At 39.7% G+C, this 26233-nt stretch overlaps 1 protein-coding gene across 1 annotated transcript in view; it reads left to right on the top strand.

Annotated features, from left to right (window-relative positions):
- ZNF423 (zinc finger protein 423) overlaps positions 1–26233 on the top strand; it is a 212359-nt gene that overhangs the window by 171118 nt on the left and 15008 nt on the right. The window contains exons 4-5 of the mRNA XM_065416708.1: positions 14628–14759; positions 16693–16808. Of these exons, the coding sequence (XP_065272780.1) occupies positions 14628–14759; positions 16693–16808 (248 nt within the window). The remainder of the gene's footprint in view (positions 1–14627; positions 14760–16692; positions 16809–26233) is intronic.

The following is a 26233-nucleotide window of genomic DNA, read 5'->3' as shown; positions in this document are numbered from 1 at the left end:
GCTTGTGTGAACCGTTCCACACTCTAGCTTTTCATTTATTGATACAACATATAATTGGTGCTCATCTGACTGCAAAGATTCAACTGTTCCCTGTGCCACACTGCCTGCATATGGCTTCTTAGGTTGTACATTAGAACTATTGGGAACAGCTAACCTTGTGAATGGAATAGGTATCCTTGGTGCAGACCTGTCTTGCTTTAGAGAGCCTTTGGCCTGATCTTCCCAGTGGGATTTGTGTGTAAAGGCTGCACCTGAGGCATGATGGGTCTCGTAAAGCACTCTAGAGAGAAGTGGAATTCTGGAGAAGTGGAATCATGGGCCTCTAGCCTAGCTAGAAATGTAGTCCAGGTCTCTCTCTTTCTCTTTGTGCTCTAACACACTTACTGGTATTAAACAGGGGAAAAGAAAGAAACTCTTAAAAATTGGCATGGTCCGCAGTCAGTCTCCTCAGGTCTAGATGCTCATGCCCAATACCATTTGAGCAAGCAATGATTTAGCATATTCATAAGAACTCCTAAGTAGTTAAGATTCTCTGTACAATAAATTTTAAAATTAAATATACTATACAGTATGGGATGTAGTGTTGTCTTGTAGTTAGAACTGGGGAATTGGAAAACAGGGTGTAGCGAGCGAAGACTCACCAGCGCGGCACCTCCTGCTGGTCGTCTTGGGAATTAGCTCTCTAGCATATGGAGTGCCCTCTGCAGGCCGGTGTCTCGCCTGCCGCTGGCCCCATGTCCCTCCCAGACCCCAGTGCACTTTACCTCAGGGTTCTGCCCCAGCAGTACCCCCACTCTCTGGGTCTCCCCTCCCAGGGGAACCCCCAACCCTCTAAAGCCACCTGGCCTCAGTGGCTACTGCCAGTCATCATCTAGCTTCAGTCTGTAATGGCCATTCATTATTGGCAAGGGGTTAGGACCAGCTGCCTCTGCCTAAGCCCGGGCTGCAGCCTCTGCAACCCCAGTACCTGTTTTTGCTTTTTAGCAGGGCCCGCCGCCTGGGGGTTTACTAGGCTGGAGCTCCCCAGCGCCTCTTGCCTTTCCCCAGCCCTGCTCTGTTCCATTTACCCTGAGCTCCCAGGCAGCCAGGTCCTTCTCCCTCCAAGGCTGGAGAGAGACTCCTCCAGCTTCTGGCCCACAGCCCTCTTACCAGGGCCAGCTGGGCCCTAATTGAGCTGGCCACAGCTGTGGCTGCTACTCCAGTCAGCCTAGCTTGGCTGTTTTAATCCCTGTTCTCCAGGAGTGGGGCAGCTGCCCCACCACACAGAGCTTCTGGGGATTGTTCTTGGTTCTGCTACTAACTTGACATATGACCTTGGGAAAGTCATTTAACTTCTCTGTACCTCTGTATAATTTTATCTGACTGTCCTTTTATTTTAGGCCCCACCCTAAGAAGAGGGTAGCCATGCTAGGGCCAGTGAATGTACTGAATGATACATCGTCACATATTTCTCCCCTCATAGTTCTTTTGTTTTTACTAGGGACCTACTGCACACCACATTATGCATCAGCAAACCAGGAACCCGGAAGAAACATTAAGTTCAAATACAATGATCATCAATAAGAAGTCAGCATTTGCCAATAGTCACTACACAGTAGACCAGAGATACAACATCTATCCGCTGAAAAGGAAACAACTCTGGTAACTGTAGGCTTGTCTATAGGCAAAAGTTAACTTTTTAAATGGCAGATACTAGAGTAGTATTAGTCAAGGACTACTTTGCAAGATTGTCTTCTCCTAGTTATTTTCTTTTAACTTGGTTGTGCGTTAACTCTTTTTTCCAAGACTAGAAGAGGATCAAAATCCTTCTGAGATCAGCATTTCATCTTCCTTTAATTGAACAAAAAGGGAGGCTGTCCCCAAAACTCTAGAATACTTTCTGCTGGAGCCCGTGTGTATCCTCTAGAACTTCCTACTCTGCACTACACCAGTTTGCGTAGGTCTTCCTTTGGGGATCGGAAGCTTGTCCAGACATGTTAAATGAAAAGATGGGGGCTGTTTTGCTTAAAAAATTAAAGAAATAAAACCAAACTGTTTATCTTGTTCAGTGAGAATGTACCACTGTCAGCATTGTGTCTGACTGGACTACTCACACAACAAAATAAATACATGAAAAAGGCAACAAAACCAAAGCAAAAACCGAAGTACTTGGTTGAAATGGTTTCGCTATGTTGCCAACCTGTTTAAGTTCAGAGCTGCTGTGTAAGATGCACACACGCAGCTGCATCTGGAGAGTTTACAGAGCAAGTGTTTCATCTCAGGCACTTCTAGGTCCTTGTGCTGGACAAAATCTGTGTCAGATCATAAGTGGGCCAACTCGTGCAGAATGAACAACAAATCTAAAGGTGGGTTTTTTTATGTGGAGCAACTGGCCATGTGCTACTGAGAGTAAATTTCACATTTCATACTATGCATAATGGTTGTATGACGTTGAAATCTCTTTTAAGAAACCTGGTCTGTGGGGGATTTTTTTAAGGCCAAGTTAATAAAGGATACATTCTCCACCTGATGTGTGGTGCTTCAGTCAAGCAAATCCCATTGGCATTGGTGGGAGATGCTCTGCACATTGACTTGAGAATATGCCTTTAGTATGGAAATATAGAAATTTGCATAAGATATTTTCTGTCCTCAGACAAAATCTTCTTTCTGATTGTCTTGAAGAATAGAATATGTTGTTTGCTCCTTAGAAATCTTCACTTATGAACATGTGTTTTTTCATCTACCCAGACATATATGCACATGCCAGCTAAGTGAACGTTTAAGGTCCCATGTAGTCATTGTTATCTGTCATGTAGAGGTGAGTAGATTGTTTTCAGTGAAGAATATGACAATGGTTGTTTTTTTGTTTGTTTGTTTGTTTGACCAAAATTGCTATACAGCTTAAAGCCATAGTGTAGAGTCAGTTATAGTGGTGTAAAGGTGACTGGTACCTGTGTAGCTATTTCCCTTCCTGTATGGGAATAGCTATACCATAAAGCACTTTTATACTGATCTGACTGTGCCCACACTTTAACTATGTATAATTAAAGCAGTACAAATTTCTAGTGCTAACAAGCCCTTAACATATGTGCTACAGTATACAGGCAAAATATTGGTGTTTAAAGGTTAAATTAATTCAATGGCTGGGAGATCCCTCTATCCATCCAGTGGAGTAGTTTGTGTCACATTTCCTTTGTTTCTACGTGTGTGTGTCGTCCCCCCCCCCCCACACACACACACATTATAATGGTTTTTGTTTTCCCCCAACACACATTAATGGAAGTGGTATGATACATTCCTGTAAACTGTGTAGATGACAACAACTAGCTTGGAGCCTGTCTGTCATGTTAATTATATACTATTATAGACCATTAATTTGATGATTATTTACATGATAGATTTATAGTCTATTGTGTCAAAGTGTTCTTGGGCACTTTAATCTGAAGATCAGTGACATTCTTCAGTGGGGGTTTTAAAAATTTAAAAATAATGTGTGTGTGATCCTGAGTATGCACTGTAAGCCTGCATCCGGGACATTCAGTCTGTTAGAAGAGGCTGGGTGCCACAGTGACTTAGCACTTTAGCCTCTCACCTCTCTATACCTAGATTTGGACACAAGCAAAGATGAGTTTGGTGGTTTCATCCTGATCCCCACTGGATGTGACAATGTTAGGAGCAAATGAGGGAATTTTACCTGTGTTTTCCTTCATATTTTGCATTAGTCTCCAATGGAGTGCAGGCAGAGTTTAAGGTTTTGGTTTTAGTATCCCTTATAATCCTTGAGTAGCTCCAAATTATTGCAATGACCTACCAGTACCCTGTACATGATCACACTATTTTTATGTCACAAGACACTGGGTTTATGGAGCTAGGAGTTTGCTAAAATAGCACTGGGGGCATTGTGTTTCTTTGCATCTGTGGTGGAATGCACTGTTCTGTACACAGGCCTGTAGACTGAAAGATGTCATGGATTTCTCTTCATTTAGATTGGATTTAAAGACTTCCATATTTGAGACAGTACAATGGAATACTATTTGGTTCTGATAAGATTTTATAGGAGTTTGTTTTTATTTTTAATTTCCTTGGGGACATATATAACATAAAGGTGAGTAGGTGCCATCTAGATAAAATTGATGTTTATGATTTGTCCATAACACGCAATTGTATTTGATACTGTCCGGCTTGGCTCAGTGGAACACCAGGGTGGAAGTAGCAGGGGTGTTGCAGATTAGGAATGAGTTCCAGTGATAGAATAGTATGGAAAACAGACATGGAAAGATGGTAGACCATTTGTTGATTGAGATGTATCAATTGGCAGAATTATTCAGGGGATACCAATACAGGAATTGTATAGGTACTGCAACTCATGATTTACCACTGTATTACTTCAGTTTTAAAGTGATCTGACACCATTAAAATGGGGAAAATGCAGTAGTGAATTGGGCTAATGACTAAAATACATAGGCAGAGTTGTGCAGTATGAGGAAGCTTGTGTAACAATTGTACTGTGTTTGACTTTGGCCAGTGTTACTGGTTTATCAATTTCATACAAATTAAGTTTGTGTGTGTGTGTAGGACTTCATTTACCCAGGGCCAGCGCTTCCATTTAGGCGACCTAGGCGGTCGCCTAGGACACCAGGATTTGGGGGGGCGGCAGGCGGCAATTCAGCGGTGGGGGGTCCTTCCGCGCTCCGGGTCTTCAGCGGCAATTCTGCGGCGGGTCCTTCACTCGCTCCGGGACCCGCCGCCGAAGTGCCCCGAAGACCGGGAACGTGGAAGGACCCCCCCGCCGCAGAATTGCCGACGACGACCGGGAGCGCGGAAGGACCCCCACCTAGGGCGCCAAAAACCCTGGCGCCGCTCCTGCATTTACCTCTCGTTATACCCGATTTACACTGATGTAAGAGGAGACTCAGGCTTATAACTTCAGCCCAGAGGAAAATTTGACATAAACCATGCAGAAAAGAGAGGTTTCTAGAGTAAGGCTGACAGACATTAACTCTAGATACACTGTGATGCAGTGCAGCAATATAAATTATCCGAAACTTTATGCAGTTGTGAGCATAACATTTAAATCTGAAATAAAGTTACATAGCAAGTAAATTGGGGGTGCACAACTTTGAACTTCCAGATTAAGCTTTCCTTGTAATATGAAATTTAGGTTGGTAAAGAGAGAGGCTTGTAAGACACATCTTATGTGATTTTAACGTTTTCTTCCTTGGTAAAGTATAGTCACTAAACAGTGCTTGCCACTGAAAAGTGTCAATTCTTGAGTAACATTCAGAAGTCAGTCTGCAATTCCATTCAATAGGAAGTCCCACAGCAATTTACACAGTATCATTCTCAGCCCCTGGGAGCCTGCTTCTTTTAATGGTCATTTTAATTTTGCAATCTGCTAACATGTACTGTATACAGTGTATACCATGAACTTCCATGCTACCAAATAAATAATTTGGAATCTAATTCCCCTGCATATTTTGAGCTCGAGAGTCTCATGGGATAATGAAAAGAGTTTAAAGTGTGTGGTATGTTTGGGCTAATTTACTCTGAAAAAGAATAGCTTTTTAGGAGTAGAGAGCCATGTAATGAGTACAACAAAGGCAGTGTTAGAAAGTTTATTACCAGAGATCAGTAGAATGCTGCCTCTTAGTGAAATTTGAAAAGAGGTTCTGAGACTTTTATCTCTTCATATGTTCACTGCTTTCCAAAATCAACTTCACCAGCAGGAAGCTGTGCATATCCACAATTTATTTTTGTCAAACCATTATAAAGAGCTATATTTCAATATACAGGAAAAATAAGGAAGATATAATTAATTTTAATCAATAAACTTGGGTCAAAGCCAAATATATGCTTCAAAAGCAAATGCATTTTGTTGAGTTTTCTTATGCACTATCTAGAAATATAAAACACCTCGTGTTATCATTTTTCATTAAAGTGATGTTTTTAACCACTGTGGACAGCTGTCATATCCCTTAAAAACTTATAATAGTAAAATTGTCATAGGACTAAAGCAGGAATACAAGATTTTATTAACCAATCTTCAGCTCATAAAAGACATCAGTTTTGTGTCATTCTAGATCATAAAAATATATTTCAAAGCAGAATAATATTTCATCTGCGAAAGCACAAAAGAATATGAGTTGCAGATGACACCCTAAAATATTAAACTCTGTAAGAGGTGTGTAGGTGTATATGTATCTACATAGTCAAGTCTGTGGAACTGTATGAGCTGGGAGCGATGGAAGAATTTGGCACTATATCAATATAACCAACAATAAAGATACCTGTGGTTGCATTTTGTTACAGTATATAAGTATAGATTGTCTACATAAGTTTATTGAATAGTGTAGAAACATTAAGGGCCTCATAATGTAGCAGAGTTGTCAAAGGGAGAGATCAGCTCTACCTGGATAAATAGTATAAATAGTTTTCTTTCTGATATGTGACCAGATTATTTTCCAGTTGATTTCCAGCTATGGCCCCAAGTGTCCCACAGATCAAAAAAAGATAAGGGTCAGTTACAAGGTTGAGCTCATTCTATGTTGCTATAGTAACTGACCTCAAGCAACCCACAGAGGACTACACCCAGTTCCCCAGGTGATATTTCGCTGTCCATGCCATCAATCCCAAGCCTTTCAAAACCAGACTACTTAATTGTCAGGGTACTGTTTTGAAGAGTGTCTTTGTCCCAGTGGTGCCAAGGTAAGGCTAGCAGAGCTCATTTGTGTCTCCTGAAGACACTTGGGAGAAAAGACATGGGTCTCATCTCTCCAGAAGGATATTGGGAAGCATTCTCTAGGGGTTTAAAGAAGGGTGCAACTATATCCTCCTGGATTAATTAGGAAAATATAAATGAGAAATATAGCTCAGATATTTTGTACAGTAAGAAGCTTTCTTAAGTAACAAATATTGGTGAAGTAACATCATCCCGCATGTCTAACATTATAGTAACAATCTCATTTGAACATTTGTTGGTCCACTGTTTCCTGCTTGTGACCCTGTTTTGCTTATAGTCTACATGCTTCTTTGCTCAGAGCTTGGTTCTCCGTTCATTTTTGTGGCATTTAATGACAAATCAATAGTAAAACAGTGCCATCGTCTAGAATGAAATTGTTAGTTTCCTCACACTGCTTCTATATTCTTTGTTTGCTAATGGGCTTTCTTTATTATCAGATCTTGTTTCATTTATTTGTTTTCCTAGTCTGTTTGTAGTCACCTACTAAATAACATCATGGTGTAAAGGGCTTGGATTGTTTGTTTGTTTTAAATAGTGCTTTACTTGGAAATGAATGGCATAAACAACAGTTTCTTCCATTTCGCAATTTATTTCCATGTGTTTATTCTAATATCTATTTATTTTTTACTGTAACTAAAGCACCTCTTACAGGGCCCCATTTAATGTTACCAGATTTGTGACATAGTACATTAATGTTTGGTTACGCTGCATTTCACTATATCAAGATTCATTAGAAGTATAGGTAACTCCAGGATGTGCACGCCTCATTGTAGCCTCCCCTTAACCTTAATTTGCTGCAATGAAGCAGAAATAATGTTTTTTGGAAGAGCTGCAGTGTGGGATTTACATGCTGCTATCAAGAATGAGTGTCAGATTGTCTTAAATTTCTTCACAACATGGTCTGGGACTATTTTATTTTCTTCTGTAAGGGAGAATTTTGTTTTATTAAATCAAGTTGCAGAAAGAAGTTTTAACTAACAGTAAAGACAGTGCCTCTTTATTGTTCAAATCTCTCATTTGTTATTGGTTTGATAACATGTCATTGCATGACAGTGTTAATGCACTGTTTTATATTGCCATGAAAATAGTTATAATTAGAAATGCAGCTGATACAGAACATGGGTTTAATACAGCATTATTAATTATACTGCATCCTCGCCAGGAGGCTGCTATTGTCAGTTCTCTTAGTGGCTTAGAGACTCATTGTAATATGTATTAGATGCACATTGCTGCAACAGAAATAGCTTTATGGAGAAGCATATTCCCACTATAAAATGGGCAGAATGACAGTGTAAATGCTATTAAGCATCCTATCAGCATATTTAGAACTATCACATAAATGCGTTTGAACTTAAGAACAATAAACTGTGTGCTTCACCACTGCAGTTCAGCTGGGTCGGGGCGACCCACTAATCCTCACTAACAGACAGTAAATTATGTACCAAATGCCTGCCTTTGACATCAGTGGGCACTACCCAGGTTTCACCTTCAGGATTCAGATAACAGTGCTCTACAGCCAAAATAATTCTGAAATAAATGTAGTCAAACTTTACTAATTCTGGGTCACTGAGAACGAAAATGATGCATAAAATAGTTGATTGGCTCTAGTTTTCAAGATATGCTATTGGGTCAGTATATACGACCCTTGACTTGGGAATGGCGGAGGATAAGTGAGTTATAAAGGGAAGGGATCTCAATTTAAACCAGAAATGACTAAAATACATCTTTGACTGGATCGATGAATAAATCTATGACTGGGTTTGGACAGTACTTGCTTTTTAGGCAAAACAATGAATGAATGTATTGCATCATACATGATATGAATTGCATCATGTTATTCCTAGAAGTCATGGATGATGCAATCATAACGAAGCTTACATCACTCTGCTGAACAAATTGCCCTATATCAGCTCTAGAAATCATACAGTGTCGTGCTCTCTTATTTGTCAGTGTTTGATTTTGCAAAGGGACACATTTCTGCTTAGCCAAAGTGAGCAGAGATGCCTCGTACTTGTGTGAACAGTGCAGATAACTTCTGCTATGTTTGTGGTGAAGTGACTTTTGCATCACAAAAGCGCAGTATAACCACTATGGTTAAGAAAGCCTATCACCTTTATTTTGGCTGCAAAATTGGAGATCAGGACAAGAGGTGGGCCCCACACATATGCTGCAACACTTGTGCAACAAATCTTCGCCAGTGGTTGAACAAGAAAAGGAAATCTATGCCTTTTGCAGTGCCAATGATTTGGAGAGAGCCAACAGATCATACCAGCAATTGTTACTTCTGCATGGTGCCTCCAGTTGGGAAAGGTGTGTGAAAGAAGAAAAAGTGGACTGTGCATTATCCAAACATTCCATCAGCTATACGCCCAGTACCCCACGGAGAAGGACTGCTGGTTCCTGATGCACCAGAATCATTCTCACTTGAGTCAGACGAGGAAGAGGAAGAGGATGAAACTTCTGGTCCTGAACCATCAATGTCACAGGACCCACATATTCTCCCATCCTCCTCCTCTGAACCACACCTCATAGCACAAGGTGAACTGAATGACCTTGTCAGGGATTTGGAACTACCCAAGAGTAAGGCAGAGCTGTTGGGCTCCAGACTACAGCAGTGGAATCTCCTGGCAGGTGATGTTAGGGTTTCCATGTTCCGTGACCGTCAAAAGGATCTTGTCCCATTCTTCTTCATGGAAGGTGATCTTGTAGCCTGCAACAACATAGATGGTGTGATGGCAGCCCTCAACATCGTTCACGATCCAGATGAGTGGAGACTGTTCATTGATTCATCGAAGACGAGTCTTAAAGCTGTTTTACTGCATAATGGCTATGTTTTGCCATCAATTCCAGTTGGTCATGCAGTCCATATGAAGGAAACCTATGACAACATGAAACAACTTTTGAGGTGCATAAACTATGACCAACATCAGTGGCAGCTTTGTGGCGATTTGAAGGTTGTTGCTGTCTTGCTTGGTCTGCAGACTGGATACACAAAGTACTGCTGTTTTCTCTGCGAATGGGATAGTCGTGCAAGAGATTCCCACTACATCAAGAAAGACTGGCCACTCCGACAGTCATTGGAGCCTGGGAGGAAAAGTGTTCAGCATCCACCACTTGTTGAATCAAGGAAGATTTTGTTACCACCCTTACACATCAAGCTGGGTCTGATGAAGAACTTTGTCAAGGCCATTGACAAAACACAAGCAGCTTTCAAGTACCTCCGTGGAAAATTTCCAAGGTTAAGTGAAGCTAAGATAAAGGAAGATGTCTTTGTTGGTCCTCAGATTCGTGAACTTCTTCGAGATGATGCATTTGACCATGCACTGCGTGGCAAGGAAAAGACAGCATGGAAAGCCTTCCAGTTAGTGGCAATAAATTTTCTTGGAAACAACAAGGCAGACAACTACAGGTTGTTGGTGGAAAACCTCCTCAAGGCATACAAAAGCCTTGGTTGCAACATGTCACTAAAGATACATTTTTTGCACTCTCATCTAGATTTTTTTCCACCGAACTGCGGCGCAGTGAGCGACAAGCACGGCGAGCGATTTCACCAGGACATTGCAACAATGGAGAAACGCTATCAGGGCAAATGAAGCCCATCAATGCTTGCAGACTATTGCTGGACAGTGACAAGAGATGCTCCATTTAATGAATACAAGAGACAAGCCAAGAAGCGCCGAGTAGACACTGAATAGGACTAAACTATGTACATAATAGTTTTTTGCCTTTTGTTTCATAATAAATTTTATTTATATAACCCTTTTGCTGATTTTTAAAGTGTTACATAAACAGGACAGGTGAAATATTATCATGTAAAGCAACCATAAACACATGAAAAGACCTAGGTTTACAATTTATGATTAAAACTCTACTATCTACACAATATACACAGACATAAAATGTAAAAACTTAAATATCTTAGAAACAGTAGCCAATCAGTTGTTTTAATTGTCATATTTGAATTCAGCACATCAAGATACATAATAAATAGCACATTTTATCTCTGAAGCAGACGACTTCTCAAAAATTGTAGACCAGTGTAATCAGCTCTCATTCCTACTGGCTTCCCTCAAGACCAGTATGGAAATAAGTATGTGTCTGCCAGGGATCAAATGCTTTTGGAGACAAAAGTAGGTACTGAGAACATTACAGGATACTATCATCTCCCCATGATACTTTTACACAAAGCACTCTGTTCCTCTTTTGGCCTGACATAGTTTCAACCTGACAGAATCCAGCAGGCCTGCTTGTTTTAAACAAGAGCACATCCTATTATTTTTTTGAGAAATGAAGTGTAAAATTAATGCTTATTATTCTGAGCTTGGGGGGGAAAGGGAAAGAAACCTTAGAATCTTGTTTGCAATGTATTGCTTGTTTGGTTTTAAAATCAATAGATCCACACACAGATACACTTAAGGAGAAATGGGAGAAGATCTAGCAAAGCAAGCAGCAAAAATCTGCATTTTATTTTACAAATGAGAAGGGCTGCATAATTCACTTGAGTTATGTGGGACTCTCTTATGGATGCCTGTCATGTTAAAAAAATAGAATAAAAATGAGGGAAATGATGGCATGTTTTCTTTTACTAGAGCCCACCAGCACATGCTTGAATGGTGTGCTGGCTGTCAGACACTGTATTGTCACCATGAAGCTGTCTCACATGTGCCTATGTGATCTTATATAATTCAAGAAAGTTATTCTGCAAAGATACACCTGTATCTCTATGCATACTCTGTGTTTCTATGTAAAATTCTATTAAAATGCCAGAGAGAAGAGAGTGATTGTAGCAGCAGTTCTCTCTGTATCTTTGGGCATTTTCATAGTTAGGATACACATGCATGAATAGAGAAATGTTTGTCGTGCTAACCAGGGTACTTTCCCTCCCCCCCATCCCCATTTTTTCTTCCTGGATGGTTTTATAGACACAAGAAATACATAATGGACTCCTGTGGGAGTGGAATCAAAACCCCACCGGTGAGGAGAAGGCCTTATAATTCAGAAGTGGATTTGCAAATCAAAAGGTCTTGCCTCGAGTGGGATAAATTTCCAGATCTGCAGGAACCTATTATGTTTTATTATTTTTCATTCCAGGTTTAGTTTGTGATGGGTTTAACTATGTAAAATTCTGCAGGGATCAGCCAAGAAAATATGCAATCAGTGTTACCTAATTAAACATGTGAAGACCCAGAGAATATAATTTCAGTCTCATATTGAATATTACATATATTTCACATTTTAAATTTTGCTGAAATTATAGGTATTTAGCCACAAAGGAAACATTTTTCCTAATGAGTGCTCACTCAGGACCATATGCTATATATGAATCACAGGTGAATGGGTTTCTGAATAATACAGTATATGGAAGTTAGAAAGTGAATGTCAAACATGATTTCTCTGATTTACTATTTGAAGGAATTCTTTCTATTACCATAGTATCAGCTTTGTACTTTACATGTTTATTATACTGCATTGTCGTTGTTCACAGCTATTTGGTTAAGGGTTCTACAGCATCTCCATCACAAAGCCATTTCCCTGCCTTTTTTCCCCATGGGGTTTATTACTAAACTATGCAGATTTGCACAGGATTGAAACTGGGCACACAAGGGTCTCTTCTAGGAAGCCAGATTGGATAATACAGGAGATTGGGAGAAAGGAAGTTTTAAAAACATTTTCATACTTAAATGCTAAATATCTGCCCATCTTTGGTGGCTGTGCAGATCAGTAATTAAAAAAAATTCAAATTAGAATCCTTGTGTTCTGACAAATATTCCACCTCTCGGTTTTGGCCGTCTAGAGAATTTCTGGAGTAGTCAGAATGGAGAGTTGAAGTCCTGGGCCTCTGTAATCACACCAGTGTTTTCTCTCTTCTCCTTTCAGTCTCCCTTTTCTATTTTTACTTCCTTCCCATCCCATCTGTCGGTCTTTCCCCCACTTCCCTCAATCTCCCTCTTCTTTCTCCATGAAACATTACAAAGAAAAAGGATAGCATTTCCCCCTCCAGTCTAAACTGGCTATGCACACTGTGGGGGCCTTTATTGCATATTCTGCAGTCATTTTATGAATAGAGGATCATAGTGCAGATCAGGGTAGAGAAACGTGCCCTACATGTTAGAGGTGCCTGGCATCCCCTCAGTGGGAGGAGCTATCCATTCATGCTTCACTGATGCTGCCTCTTCTCCTCAAGCATTTCTTGTCATCAGCATTCTGCTCTCTACTCTGTATGTGTCACAGGCAGTATGGGGAACAGAGCACCAATTATAAGTGCTTCGGGAGCTTACCTGTTTTTGGAGCAGCGTAGACAGCTCCTAATACTGGCCCAGGCAGTAGCTCACTCCTGCACACGGCACCACTTACAGATTTTTTTAATATCCTCTTGGTGAGGTTAGGGCCCTTTAAGACACTGTACTCTGGGAATTCTCTCCAGCTGCATGCCACCAACCCTCCCCTGCTAGTCCTGTTTTCAACAAAAAGCCAGGTTCTAATATGCAGGCTGTGTGTGTGTCTGAGCTATTTACAAGTGCATAATGGCTGCTCCATTTGCCTTCACTGTTACCATACTACTGTTATTTAACTTGTTACTTTGTAAGGGCTTTGAGATTCCTTAAGTTTCAGAGGCCTTATGGAAAACAATAATTTTCCTCTGTTCAGCCATTTTAAGGTTATAAAAAGGTAATATAAAAGCAATTATCAACAGAGATTTTCTATGCTCTTTCTCAAATTATTTGAAGGATGCAAATACATTTAGCAGGAGGTTATTTCATAGTACACTATAATCACTTATTGCTATTCTGGAACTAAAAATGTAAATTAGATGAGATTTTGAGATGAAGACATAAAGTAATGCATATCTCATAGGCCAGAACTTGATTTTTTTAAAATATATTTTCATGAGAATTTCGCATATAATGTCCTAATGGGGAAGACAAAATTTCGGCTGGTATTTACAAAAAACACTTGTAAAAAATGTTGGCATATTTACTGGCATGCACAAAACAGGTATCTCCCCTGCTCCTCTCCCTTCCCTCCTCCCCCCTCCCCCCCCCCCACCCCCCGGCCCAAATACAGATTATTTCATTTGTATTTCTGGGAGTCTTTTGAAATGTTGTTCCAATATCTCATAATATGTCCTAACTGCACAAAACACCAAAAATGACAAATTAATGTATTAGGTTAATATGCTGGTAAAAATAATAATAATAATAAAAATAATAGTGAAAGTTTATCTATTAATAAACCAGAATTTAAGGGGATTTTTAAATAGGTTCTTTGTATTCAGAACATCTCCATGAAAGGTCTGTTCAAAACAAATATATATGAAAGGGATATTCAATTTAAAAATGCCATTTAAATACCATCAGTGGTCTCACTTCAACCTAAAAAAGGCATTACATATAAAATGAAGGCTGAGTTAGCCCTGCATTCCTGCTATTCCCTGTTAGTTTCCTCTTCTCCTCCTATATACTTGCAATATAATCTGAGGTGAAGATGGGATTTCACTCTTTCTGGTGGTGGTGGTTGAATTCACACTGTTCAATTTGTTTTAAATGCTGTTTGAATGTTTAATAATAGATATCCAGAGAACAATGTTCTGCCTTTGTGGTTAGATGCAAGGTGCAAAGGTACAATATTGTCACAAGCCTGTAAACAGGCATATATGTTACTGGTGGTTTGATCACAGCATCACTTTCATCACAGCTGAAAATAAATGCCCCTAAATTTGACTTGCGGCTGTACACCTGAATACATTGTACAAGTGACTGTGTGTGCTTTTGTAATAGGGACACAGAAATTGTAATGTCTTTGGGTCCTTGAAGCTGTGCAATCCAGCACTACCATTTCTAGCAGACTGCTGCATTTCAGACACTAATCTGCTGTGTCACTAACAAGTTGTATCATTTGAACCTTGCAGAGGAAGGCATCAATCATGAGTGCAAGCTGTGTAACCAGATGTTTGACTCTCCAGCAAAGCTTCTGTGTCACCTGATTGAGCACAGCTTTGAGGGGATGGGAGGCACATTCAAATGCCCTGTTTGTTTCACAGGTAAGACAGTAAGACCTAGACAAGCCTCAGTGTGCATGGCTTGATCCAGAAATGACACACAGGGGATTTTTAAAATACAGTATTCCATTCCTTGGGAAAAAATGCTCTGCTTGGAAACGTTTAAAATATCACCAGTCTAAAACTGGAGCTAGGAATGAAGAACAGCACTGTGATTTTTTGACACCATGTATCAGTTCCCAAGCTCAAGAAGCTAATTACAGCCCTTTTAAAATTACATTTGTTGGGTACATTTCTAAACACATTTCTTGTGAGGTAAGGACCTGCTCCTGTGCACCCCTCACTCATGTGAGTGCTTTTTACATACACAAGTAGCCTGTAGTCAGTTCTCAGTGGAAGTACTCATGTGAGTAAAGGGTTGGTAAGATCAAACCCTAAAACTGTATAGTTTTGACAACTGCTGTATTCATTTTTTTCACTGTAAGACCAGAATCTGCCCTCAGATACATATGCCCAGGTCTTGTTTTTTCTGTGTAGAGCACATATCTAACATCTTGCTGTTTATCCATCTTTTGTAGTTAACCTTAACCTGTCTCTGCAAAGCAAATTTGGATGATCTTGGTTAAAGCGACTGTCTGTAGGATCTGTTGTCACCTGCTCTATATGCTTTTTAAAATTGCAATTAGCAACTTGTATTTGCAAAATGTTAAAGTAATGCTGGATGTGTACATGACTTCTGTCTTTCGTTTCCTACATGTGTGACTATGAGCTAAGTAAAAAATAAAGGATTGAATCATGAGGGGCACTCGGCACCCGCAGTTCCCCTTAACTTCAGTGGAAGTCGCAGGTGCTCATGACCTCTCAGGATTTGATCTGCAGTTTGAGAGACGGCAATTTGTAGTTTTGAACTTAATTTGTCCTTTTCTGGCTATGTTTACACTGCAAGCTCAGCTCGTGTACACGTACTTTCTGTAGCCACGGGAGCTAAGCCATGCTGAGTATGTACTAACTAGTTTCAGGCAGGTCTTTTACTCTGCATGGCTAAGCCATGTCTCCGCTGCCCGTGCTACCGCAGCTACACTGCTGTTCATACCTGTGCTAGCTCAGTGAGGCTCACATGAGTACGTGTACATGAGCAGGGCAGTCACACTCCTACCTAGTAGTGTAGATTTAGCCTCTGAGACATGCTATGAAGTACTGGTAAATCCTTAATAGTATTTCTTTAAATTCAGTTAGTAAGAAGCTACTTTTGCATATTGCATAGGTCTAGAACCCATAAACATTGATCTTAAATGAGATGTGAAGTAGGCTGAGAAATTATCTTAACCAAATAAATCATAAACTCAGCATGCTTGATTTCCAAACTCTACCTGACAAAATCAGAATTACTTTCAGTTCAAAATTATAAAAGTGCTTAAGATTTAATACCATAAATACTGTTACACTTATCTCTTCTATTCTATATCGACAAAATAGTTATACAGGTTGTCTTTGCAACAGACTATATCTGCAGGTTCACACTTCCTTTGTAGTCTGCCAGAAATGTTGCATTGGTCACACATCTTCTAGATTAACCCCCTAGGTCTCTACTGGTCCAATTCTCCTGCATTATAAATAAATCTCATGCACTTATGATTGGCTCACAGCTCCCTGCAAAAGAGGTGACGCCCTTTTTTCGATTTTACAATTGGGTTCATCCAATTATGAATGGATGGCAGTGACTTTATGGTGGAATTTCAAAAATCAATATGATATTTAGAGTCTATTATAACTAAGCTAAACATTATTCTTTAAAACTTAAATTATTAATATTGTCCACTTTTGCAGGATAATTGTACTGAAACACAAATATTGATGATTGATTGATAAATATCATTGGACCTTTTAGGATTACAGCCATAATAAATGTGCAGCAAATATAGGGCAGAAGTTACCTAAAGCAAACTTAATCTCTGATCACACTGTATTATTTCAGTTTTTGTACAGGCAAATAAACTGCAGCAGCATATCTTTGCAGTCCACGGGCAGGAGGATAAAATTTATGACTGTTCCCAGTGCCCACAGAAGTTCTTCTTTCAGACAGAGCTTCAGGTATGTTTTTGAAATAAGTAAATACAAACTGACAGCAATTATTTTGTTTGTATGTAATAACCCTCTCATCACTGCACAGCTTTTAGACCATTTCTTTACTCAATGCATAACCATGGTTTTCCCTCCCTCTTTGCAACAGCAGCAAACTCTCCTAGTCTCTCTTTCTCTCTCTCCCCGTGGGTGCTATCAGGAGAAAGGGATCTCTGAGCCTGGCTGGCATAAAATAAGACAAGACAGATATCATGATTCTTTATGAGTATTTCTCTTGACAGTAGCATTGCTACATACTGACATGTCTACATCAAGCACTATGTAAATAATTTCCTTTTCTCTATTAATAATGTAGGGAATGATTAATACACAAAGACTAAACTAACATTATGACATCCCTCCTTCCCCAGTGTTAAGTAAAAAGTTAAGGGATCCTACCTATCTAGGTACAAGAGCAAAATGTACGTGCTACTTGAACATAGAATTCTAATCAGACCAGCCATAGCCGCAAAGGCATAGTAGTGTGTAGCAGATTGTTAAAACTAGGCACTACAGTCCAATTTCACTGCTGGCATAAGTGGATGTAGCTCCATTGATTTCAGCCTTCTCAAAGTGTGTGTGTGAGGGGTCCCCCGTTCCTGTCTCCACACGTGCAGACAGAAGTATGCATTGCATTTTTTCAAAAGACTGCGCTGATCTAGATTCCCCTGGCCCTCCTGGAGGCAGTAGGTCTGCCTCAGGCACAAGGGCTCTGGGAGCTCCCTCAGGGGCAACTGCACCCCTTCTGCTGCTACTGCACGCATTGGCTGAAGAGATAGAGTTTAGCACTTAATGTTGGAGGAGTTCTCAGGAGCAGTGTTGGGAATCATAGAAGTATAGCCCTGGAAGAGGCCTCGAGAGGTCATCAAGTCCAGCCCCCTGCTCTGAGGCAGTAAATCTCCAAGTAAATCTAGACCATCCCTGACAGGTGTTTGTCCAACCTGTTCTTAAAAACCTTCAGTGATGGGGATTCCACAGCCTCCCTTGGAGGCCTATTCCAGAGCTTTACCCTGAGAGTTAGAAAGTTTTTCCAAATATCTAACCTAATTCTCCCTTGCTGCAGATTAAGCCCAATACTTCTTGTCCTACTTTCAGTGAACAGAGTACAATTGATCACATTCTCCTTATAACAGCCCTTAGCATATTTGAAAACTGTTATCACATCCCCCCTCAGTCTTCTTTTCTCAAGACTAAACATGCCCAGTTTTTAAAATCTTTCCTCATAGGTCAGGTTAGTGTTGAATCAATTATGCTTAAAATTAAGTTTTGACCTTCAGTGTTAAACCCGTTGAAATGCAGAGAACCTGCCATAGTGCTGTAACTTTGTGTTAATCTAGCAGCAGAGAAAAGCCCTGCATATCTAATTATCACATAGAAAAATTGGCTACCAGAGCTTTAACTTTTAAACAGATACACAGAGGTTCTCAGTCTGGCCTTCCTTATCATACATATTTTACCTGTTTAGCACTTCTGCCAAAATACTGCTACTGTCCCCTGGTAAATGTAATCTTTTTATAGAAGGATACTGTATGCCTCATTTAAATCTATTAGCTTTATAAACCATGATTTACTTAAACTTTGGAGGGTTTTTATTTATCTTGCTGAATTCCCAAGCTGATGCCTCTTGTGTCGTGCTGTCATGCAGTGGAAGGATGGTTGATCTTTTCACTTTGTTGATTTTATATTTTTTTCTCCCAGGGGAACCTCTTCTTTCCCTTGTTCTAGCAACCTCATTTGCATAAGTGTACAAAAGTTTTAACTATACCTTGTTAATATTTTAATAAAGTCGGCAGATTTTGTTTTTGTGATTTCTCACTGTGTAGGTTTTAGAAGATAATACTGGCTCACAAAGCGAGCTTGGATTTTTCGTCCCCTTTTTCCTTTAAAGTGGTCTTTGGTCAAAATGCCAGCACAATTAAAATGGGTACAGTGGCTTCCTAGGTCACTGCATTAACCTTTTAAATCAGATGGTCAAATACAGAGAACCTTGTTAAATTATAGTCCTAATGACCAACTGCTTTTTGCAATTAACCATTTTAATTACATAGTGTTCAAATTCTGAAGTGTTGTGCATAGCAAAATCTATGCAAATAGCAGCTTTCATCAGATAAATTTGAATCAGAATTGTAATTTTCCAGTTTTTACACAGGATTTGTGTGCATTTAAAATTCCTGGGTTCATAATAATTATACAAGTAATTTTAAATGGTGTTGGCTGAATGAAAATTCAATGTTTAACTACACAGTTTTACTCGTGAATTTAGTGGTGACTCAGAATAGGGTGTTTACTTGAAGTAGGGGCTTTTATTGATTGAAATAACTGAGCCAAGCAAGGCACAGAGTATGTGAATAAATTAGTTAGGAAGACTTTTGAACTGGCAACCTTATTTAGGATGATTAACTCATCAGTTGCTTATTTGTAGGTTGCCTGTTTTAAATTCCTTGGCTGTTTATTAAATTTTTGTCTGCTAGTTGAGTAATGAAGATTTAGTATTACTTAGTGAACCAGTTTGTTTAGCTGCTAATAACAGTTTAATCTGCATAGACCTTTTAGTCTCTTAGCACTGCAATTTCTCCTGTATGTTAAAGTCTCCGTCCATCAAACAGTTATGCTTGACGAATCTGACTTTTCAATTCTAATCTTGCTTTCCCACTGGTGTAAATTAGGAATAACTCATTTTAAGTCAGAATTAGACCTGTTCTATTTTATTTTACTTGTATTTTTTTGAAATCTTAATATTACATTACAAGGAGAAACTTTCCATTGTGCCCCTTTAAATATAAATATATGGAGATATACCTATCTCATAGAACTGGAAGGGACCCCGAAAGGTCATCGAGTCCAGCCCCCTGCCTTCACTGATTTTGCCCCAGATCCCTAAGTGGCCCCCTCAAGGATTGAACTCACAACCCAGGGTTTAGCAGGCCAATGCTCGAGCTATCCCTTAGATTTCAGAGGGCAAGAAAAAGGGAGGAGAGTGGGGAGAAGGGCATATATTGGGAGAAAAAACGAATTAATTTTGCAAATGTAATGGCATGCCATAAGTTAGCCCTGCTGCTGTGTGACTATTTTTAAGCAGATTCCTTAGGTATAGTATGACATAAAGGGGCATATATGGACCATGTTAGAAAGGAGATTATCATTTCAAATTCACATTTCAATAGTTTGGGGGGGGAAATTCAAGTTGCTGCATCAGTAGCATGACATTTGCAGGTAATCAGGTGGAGCCACAAAGACAAGATCCTGTTCTCAGTTACACTGATGTAATTCCAGAGTAACTTCATAGACCCCCGTGTAACAAAGAATAGAATTTGGTCCTGCTTGTTTAAGAATGCAGCACTTCTACCATCAAAAGGAAAATGGAAAACATTGTAAGGATAAATACATTGTGATATATAGTGTGTAAAGACGTCCCACATAAGAGAGGGTAGATACAAAACAATGGAACATGCCATTCTAGGTGGAAAATAATGGTGAAAGAAAATAGTAGATCTGTGGTTATACTGAGCATTTTGCAGCAAATTAGTGCAATATTATACATTCTGAACACTCAGGATGATAGCTAGTCAAGCTTAGATATCTATGAATGTGATGAAAGTCTTATGCCTTGTAAATATTTGTTCCATCTAATGACACTTAATAGAAATAAGTTTACACATAACCTATAATACTTTTGTTCTGTAGTACTTCATTCTGCCTTCTGAAATGTATTTAATGAAACAAGTGTAGACTTATCTCAGGAGTTAAATGAAAATTGGATTTAGCCTTATTCATACTACAGAGAGACGAAAGAAGCCTTTGTGAAACAGAAGATGATCTCTAGGACCTATATTACAAACTAATCATTAGCTGCTGAGTGTGCCTTTAATGTACTGCCCTGCCGAAGCTGAAATAGTGTACAGCACAGCCATACTTTGGAAATGAACTAGTGAAAGTACTTTGCCCACTGCAATGGTAGTCTTTAGACTTATACTGAAGTAGGGAACCCTGCCAAGTTAGAAGACAGACTGAAATCATGACACATGTTGGGTGTTGATAGTTAAACTTGTGTTGTTAAGCAGAATTACGAAATCTAAATTCTTAATTGCTTGCATTAAGAATTGCATTAAGCAAATTGTGAATGAATAGTGATTTTAGAGGAAACTCAAAGAGGGTTTTCATCTGTGCTCTTTGCCCCACTGTTTTTCCGAGGAGCCATGGCATAACCAATAAAATATTTGTATTTAAAGGATTAATTCCTGCTGTTTGCTTCTATGCTGCTAATCATACCGTTTCCCTCTAAATGATTACAATTGATGAAAACTAAAGCAAGGGATATAATAAACAACACACAAATAATCCAGGTACTGAGAGAACAAGGTACCTGCCAGTTCCTTCCTAGTGCAGGTGTTCAGGTGCCTGCTAGGAAAGAAAGGCTTTCCTTTCTGTTCAGATTTGAAGATAAGTCAAACCACTGAATTAAGGGAGCTTCACTGGAAGATTTGGCTGTAATTTTAAGTGCCAAGTTTCTTTAAATGTCAACACATCAGAAAGAAAGAGGATGCCATGGCTCATTGGCTAGCATCATCATTTTTTCCCCCTTTTCAGTGTATATCAAAAGCTGCAGATTTAAGCCATAAACTGGCAAAAATTGCTGTAAACAAGCTGCACTCATTACATTAACAATGATTTGTCACTAATGTTGATCCAGTGCCCATCAAAGTCACTGGGAGCCTTTCCATCGATTTCAGTGGGCTTTGGAGTCGGCTCTAAAACTGCTTCTTTAAAGGGGAAAAATAATTATAATCAGTCTTTGGTGTTATCAGTTAAATATCTATGTCCTCCAGAGAGAGAATATATCCTGCCCCTGTTAATGGATCTACTCAATCTAATAAATCTCTGATTCCTATGATGCTAATAATCTTGGGCTCGATTGTGGCTTGGTCTAACTGGGCCAGATAGGGGCGTGTAGCTGTGTAGCCACATCAGTTTTCCTTCAATTGTGGCTCTGGGTACAGCAGGAGATCAGGGTGAGGAGTGGAGGGAAGTCATGGCTCTACTCCAGTCCAGCAGCCAGTGGAGCTGGCTGAGTATTAGTGGGGGACCAGGCTTCACCCTGAAAAGAATTGCAGCAAAGTTCCTGCTGCCCTCCAGAGCAAAAGGGCAGGAATTGAACCTCTCAGAAGCCCAGTTTCTTCCTCTGAGAGCATCACAGCTGCATTCTGCCCCCTTCTCAGGGCTGAACCCAAAAGCTCAACTTAACCCTTAGTAATCAGTGCACAAATATAAGAGTTACAAAATCTAGGTTCTGTTCCTGGCTTTATCATTTCACTCTGTCCCCTTGGGCATTTAATGTCTCTGTTTCAGGTCTGGAAAATGGGGGCAATAGTACATACCTACTTGCCAGTGCTGTGGTGAGGCTTAATTAAACGTTTTGTAAAATGCTATGATATCCTCTTCCAAACAGCCCTCTATACATGCAAACATTTCAGAAATTGTCACTAAAGCTCCCTCCCGGTTGCATCAGTGATGTAAATCCCGGCCTGAATTGTTTGAGGAGGTTTCACAAAATACCTCGTTGAAGTACCGTTTGCTCAAAAAAAAAAAAAAAAAAAAAGACACTGTCCTAGAACCTGAGCTGTGACTGTGGCAAAAAAGTAGCACTTTCCTTTATGATCCTTGTGCTGTGTTTTACAGTTTGTGCTTGTCTTGGATATTAAACCCCAGGAGACTCTTTCTGGAAACAACCCATAATAAATTCTTTCTTAATTTGGTGGAAAGCATTAATTAATTCAGTACATAATTTTGCTGTTTTTTCAAGTGAGGTGTGTGTTTCTTTAAAACAGAAATCCCATCTTTGTCTTTCAACTATTGGTGGGCTCTCAAAGACCTAGCAATTCATACATTTTTCCTGCTATCAGAACATCAGTCTTCCTCTAAAATCAGAAAATTAACCAGACAGTACGCTAGCAGACTTGGTTAGTGTTAAAACAAGTTGATTAGCGAATGTGCTTGGAGCGTTTTTAATGTTTAATCATTATTAGTTATAAAACTAATAAATTACAAGAAAAACAAGACCCATTCCAGTCATATCACTGGGCTTTCAGTCAGATAATTATAACTAACAATAATTAAAAATTAAAAGTGCTTTAGGCACATACCCATCATACTTAGTCTGTCTGACTGCAGATCCTTTACGTATTGCAAAAAAGGAAGTTCTGCTTGTGGTATATTGTCAAGATTGGAAAGAAAACTATTGTTAGGTCTCTGGTTTTCTGAATGCAGGTATATGCTCAGTTGAGGAGGAACATGTCATTGGCTCTAAATTCTTATTTTGGTGCAGGTGAAGCCCATCATTAATTACCAAATTTAAGAAATATGGGCATGAGTTATTGAGGAGTATACTTATTGGCTCTGTACCAACTAATATGTAACTTGGCATCTAGAGTCTATTCCTAGTTCTGAAACCAAGAGTGCTTGCCACTACGTTCCTCATTGTGGCTTGGCAATGTGCTTTTGTCATGGAACAAGACTTTACACTTTCTGTGTGCACATCTGTTGCCAAGAAGGTAATCTGTGCTGAAGATGATGGACTGACTCGACATGTTTAGAGAAAACATTGACATCCATGCACCGATTGACTACTTCTCCAGAAAGGTGCATAACTTGGTCCACATGTTATTTAATGCATTCTGTCTTGTTTTCTGGTGCTTTTTGTGTGTGTTGCCAATAGAGTCTGTCTTCCAGATACCAGTGAAAGAGGAGGCCTGGCTTTGTGTCTTAGAATAAAACCTCACATCCTGGCTCCCAGTTCCCCTCCAAAATCTGTTGCTTCGGTTTCTGTTCCTTTGTTCTCACTCAGTACGATGAATTGATAATCAAGTAGGCATCATTGGGTGCCACAGCAACTCCAAGGATAGGGGATGGAGAGTTTAACATACTTCCTCTTTGGTCTCTGAGATGACAGCTTTGATTTCTTTTATCACTTGAATGGTAACATCTTCGGAAAATGAATGTACAGAGCAAGTGAATAATTAAATGGATGCCTAATGACCTCTTGGCAACAGCAGGGGTCAATGGCAAAGAATCTTGGAACAAACAGATCATGTATTGCCTGTTCACTGTCCTTGCCCCCTTCTAGCTGTGAACAGAGAAGGTTGCAGAGATCTTGAATTGTCTTGTGTCTTGATTTGGTTAAGGTACACATCATTTATCCTTTAGTTACTCAAAGAAGATTCTGATCAGCATATCAAAAAATTGCATCTGCATCATACGGCATCGCCTGTGTCATTTCAGCAAGATCCAGTGTGAGCTCTCAGGCTAACAAAGATTCACCTGAGACTGAGCTTGGAAATTACTGGTATTTCAGCAGTCTGTTCTGTACCATAAAAAGTCCCTCTGCTTCAAATACTGTTAATGCTGTTGTGTGACTCACCCTGGCTAACAAAGTGTACATAACTTCACATTAGCATGTGCAGAATACCCAGCAGTGATGCAGAGTGGAAGAAAAGGGTGTCAGGTGAAAGCCATTGGTTGAGTCATTAATGCACTGAAGTGCACCCAAGTGTCAACATGTGTGATCAAGTGTAAGGAGGCATGTAGTTCCAATGTGGCAGTGCTGGCAGAGAGAAGGGACTTCCTACAGTAGAGATGGCACTTGGGACCGCTATTCAGGCTGCCCATCTAAACCCATTGTTGCCTGTCACCTATGCCCTAGGGCAAGGGTCCAACCAACTTCTGAGCAGGCACCATGCCATCCTAACAGATGGCCATGAGTGTAAGCAGCCAAGAGACAATGTCTATGCATCAGTTGTATTTATTGAAAGCACAATCCCTAGTCAGAAACGTCCAAATGACAATTCTGAGCTCAGATGCCTTTGGTTAAAGGAATATGGAATTACAAATCTGACTCTGAGCTAGATTAATTTATATATGTTGCAAAGTAAACCCTATGCCAGACAAGTGTGTGTGTGGTTATATATATACACGCACGTGCACACCCAGACAAATGTGTTGAATACATTGTCCAGTTCAAGGGCTCTGTCGTGATATTCACAACTCTCCCGGAAAGTGACCCTAAGTACCTGAGAGATCTCCTTTCCCTCTGTGATCATGGCTTCCAATGACACCTATGTTCCACTAGAACTATGAAACTGCCAACCAATGGGAGAGGCACAGGAGCTCTGGAAAGAGAAGTTTCACCAGAGCTGGACCTAGACTATATAATTCACTGCCACAAGGGATGATAGTGTCCATAGATCTAAACACTTCAAGAACTAAGTGCAAAATTTGTCTGTTTCTCTCACAAACACACATGCCTCTTACCAATACTACAGTGAGGGAGACCATGTGCTTACCTAGATAGGTAGTGTGAGCTAGATTTGAGTTTCCACGTCCCTTTTACTAAAGGGATTTCATATATATGACAGCAAAAGAATAATATGATTGATGGAAAAGCCTCTTATTTTATTTTTAATCATTGCTTACCCAAAAAAATATAATTGATGTACTCCTAACATATATCCGGGGAAAGTGTGCTTGCATACTTTAAAAGGTTTTTTTCCTTTGATAACTTATGGACTCTGTTTGAATAGGACTTGGTAGTGCTCTTGAAATAAGTGTTTTAAAGAAACCTTTGAATAAACAATTCTGTACTCATATCAGAGGAATAAAGATCCATTCATACTGTATGAAAATAAATAAATAAATACACTTCCAGGTACTACACTTGATCTTAGCTCAGGAAGACATGAGTACATTGGACTGTTTTACTATTAAATATCCATTCATGACCAAATGGAGACGGCCCAGGAGAAAAAATGAAAGGTGGATTTTTTTTCTGGAAGACCAGATTGCACTCTCTGGTCTGGCAATAACAATTACTAATGACATTTAGAGAGAAATTAACTATGAGAAATGCAAGGTGGCATTTCAGCGGTGCCAGTCAGTAACATTGCATCAGAGCTCACAGGAGAGAGGAGAAAAAGTTTATGGATGGAAAATTAATTTTGTTATGTCAACAATTAACCAACACCTTTTCTTCACTCTTTACCACATTATCCCAAATTACAAGTGTGACAGACTATAGCAGCTCAGCAGAGGAATGAAATGGTACTTTAACGGCCGTGCTCCTAGAGACAGTTTCACAAGCATGTGTTTCATTCCACTTTGTTCAACAATGAATGATAGCATTGGAAATCAGACTGACTGGGGAGGGAGGGAGAACTAGCTATTGACTCTGTAGGGACAAATATTATCAGTCATCATCATCTATACCAGCGGTTTTCAAACTTTGTGAGCTGAGCCCCACCCTTTGAGTTACAATTTTTGGTTGTGCCTTCCCAACCCAGACAAAAATAGACGCAATACCTTCCCCGCCCCTTTCGGGATCTCAGGGTGTGGCAAGATGCGTGCAA

Source organism: Emys orbicularis, chromosome 14 (genome assembly GCF_028017835.1).
Source record: "Emys orbicularis isolate rEmyOrb1 chromosome 14, rEmyOrb1.hap1, whole genome shotgun sequence".
Taxonomy (NCBI): Eukaryota; Metazoa; Chordata; order Testudines; family Emydidae; genus Emys; species Emys orbicularis.
Note: the sequence above shows the minus strand (reverse complement) of the source record. Positions and strands in the feature narration are given on the sequence as shown.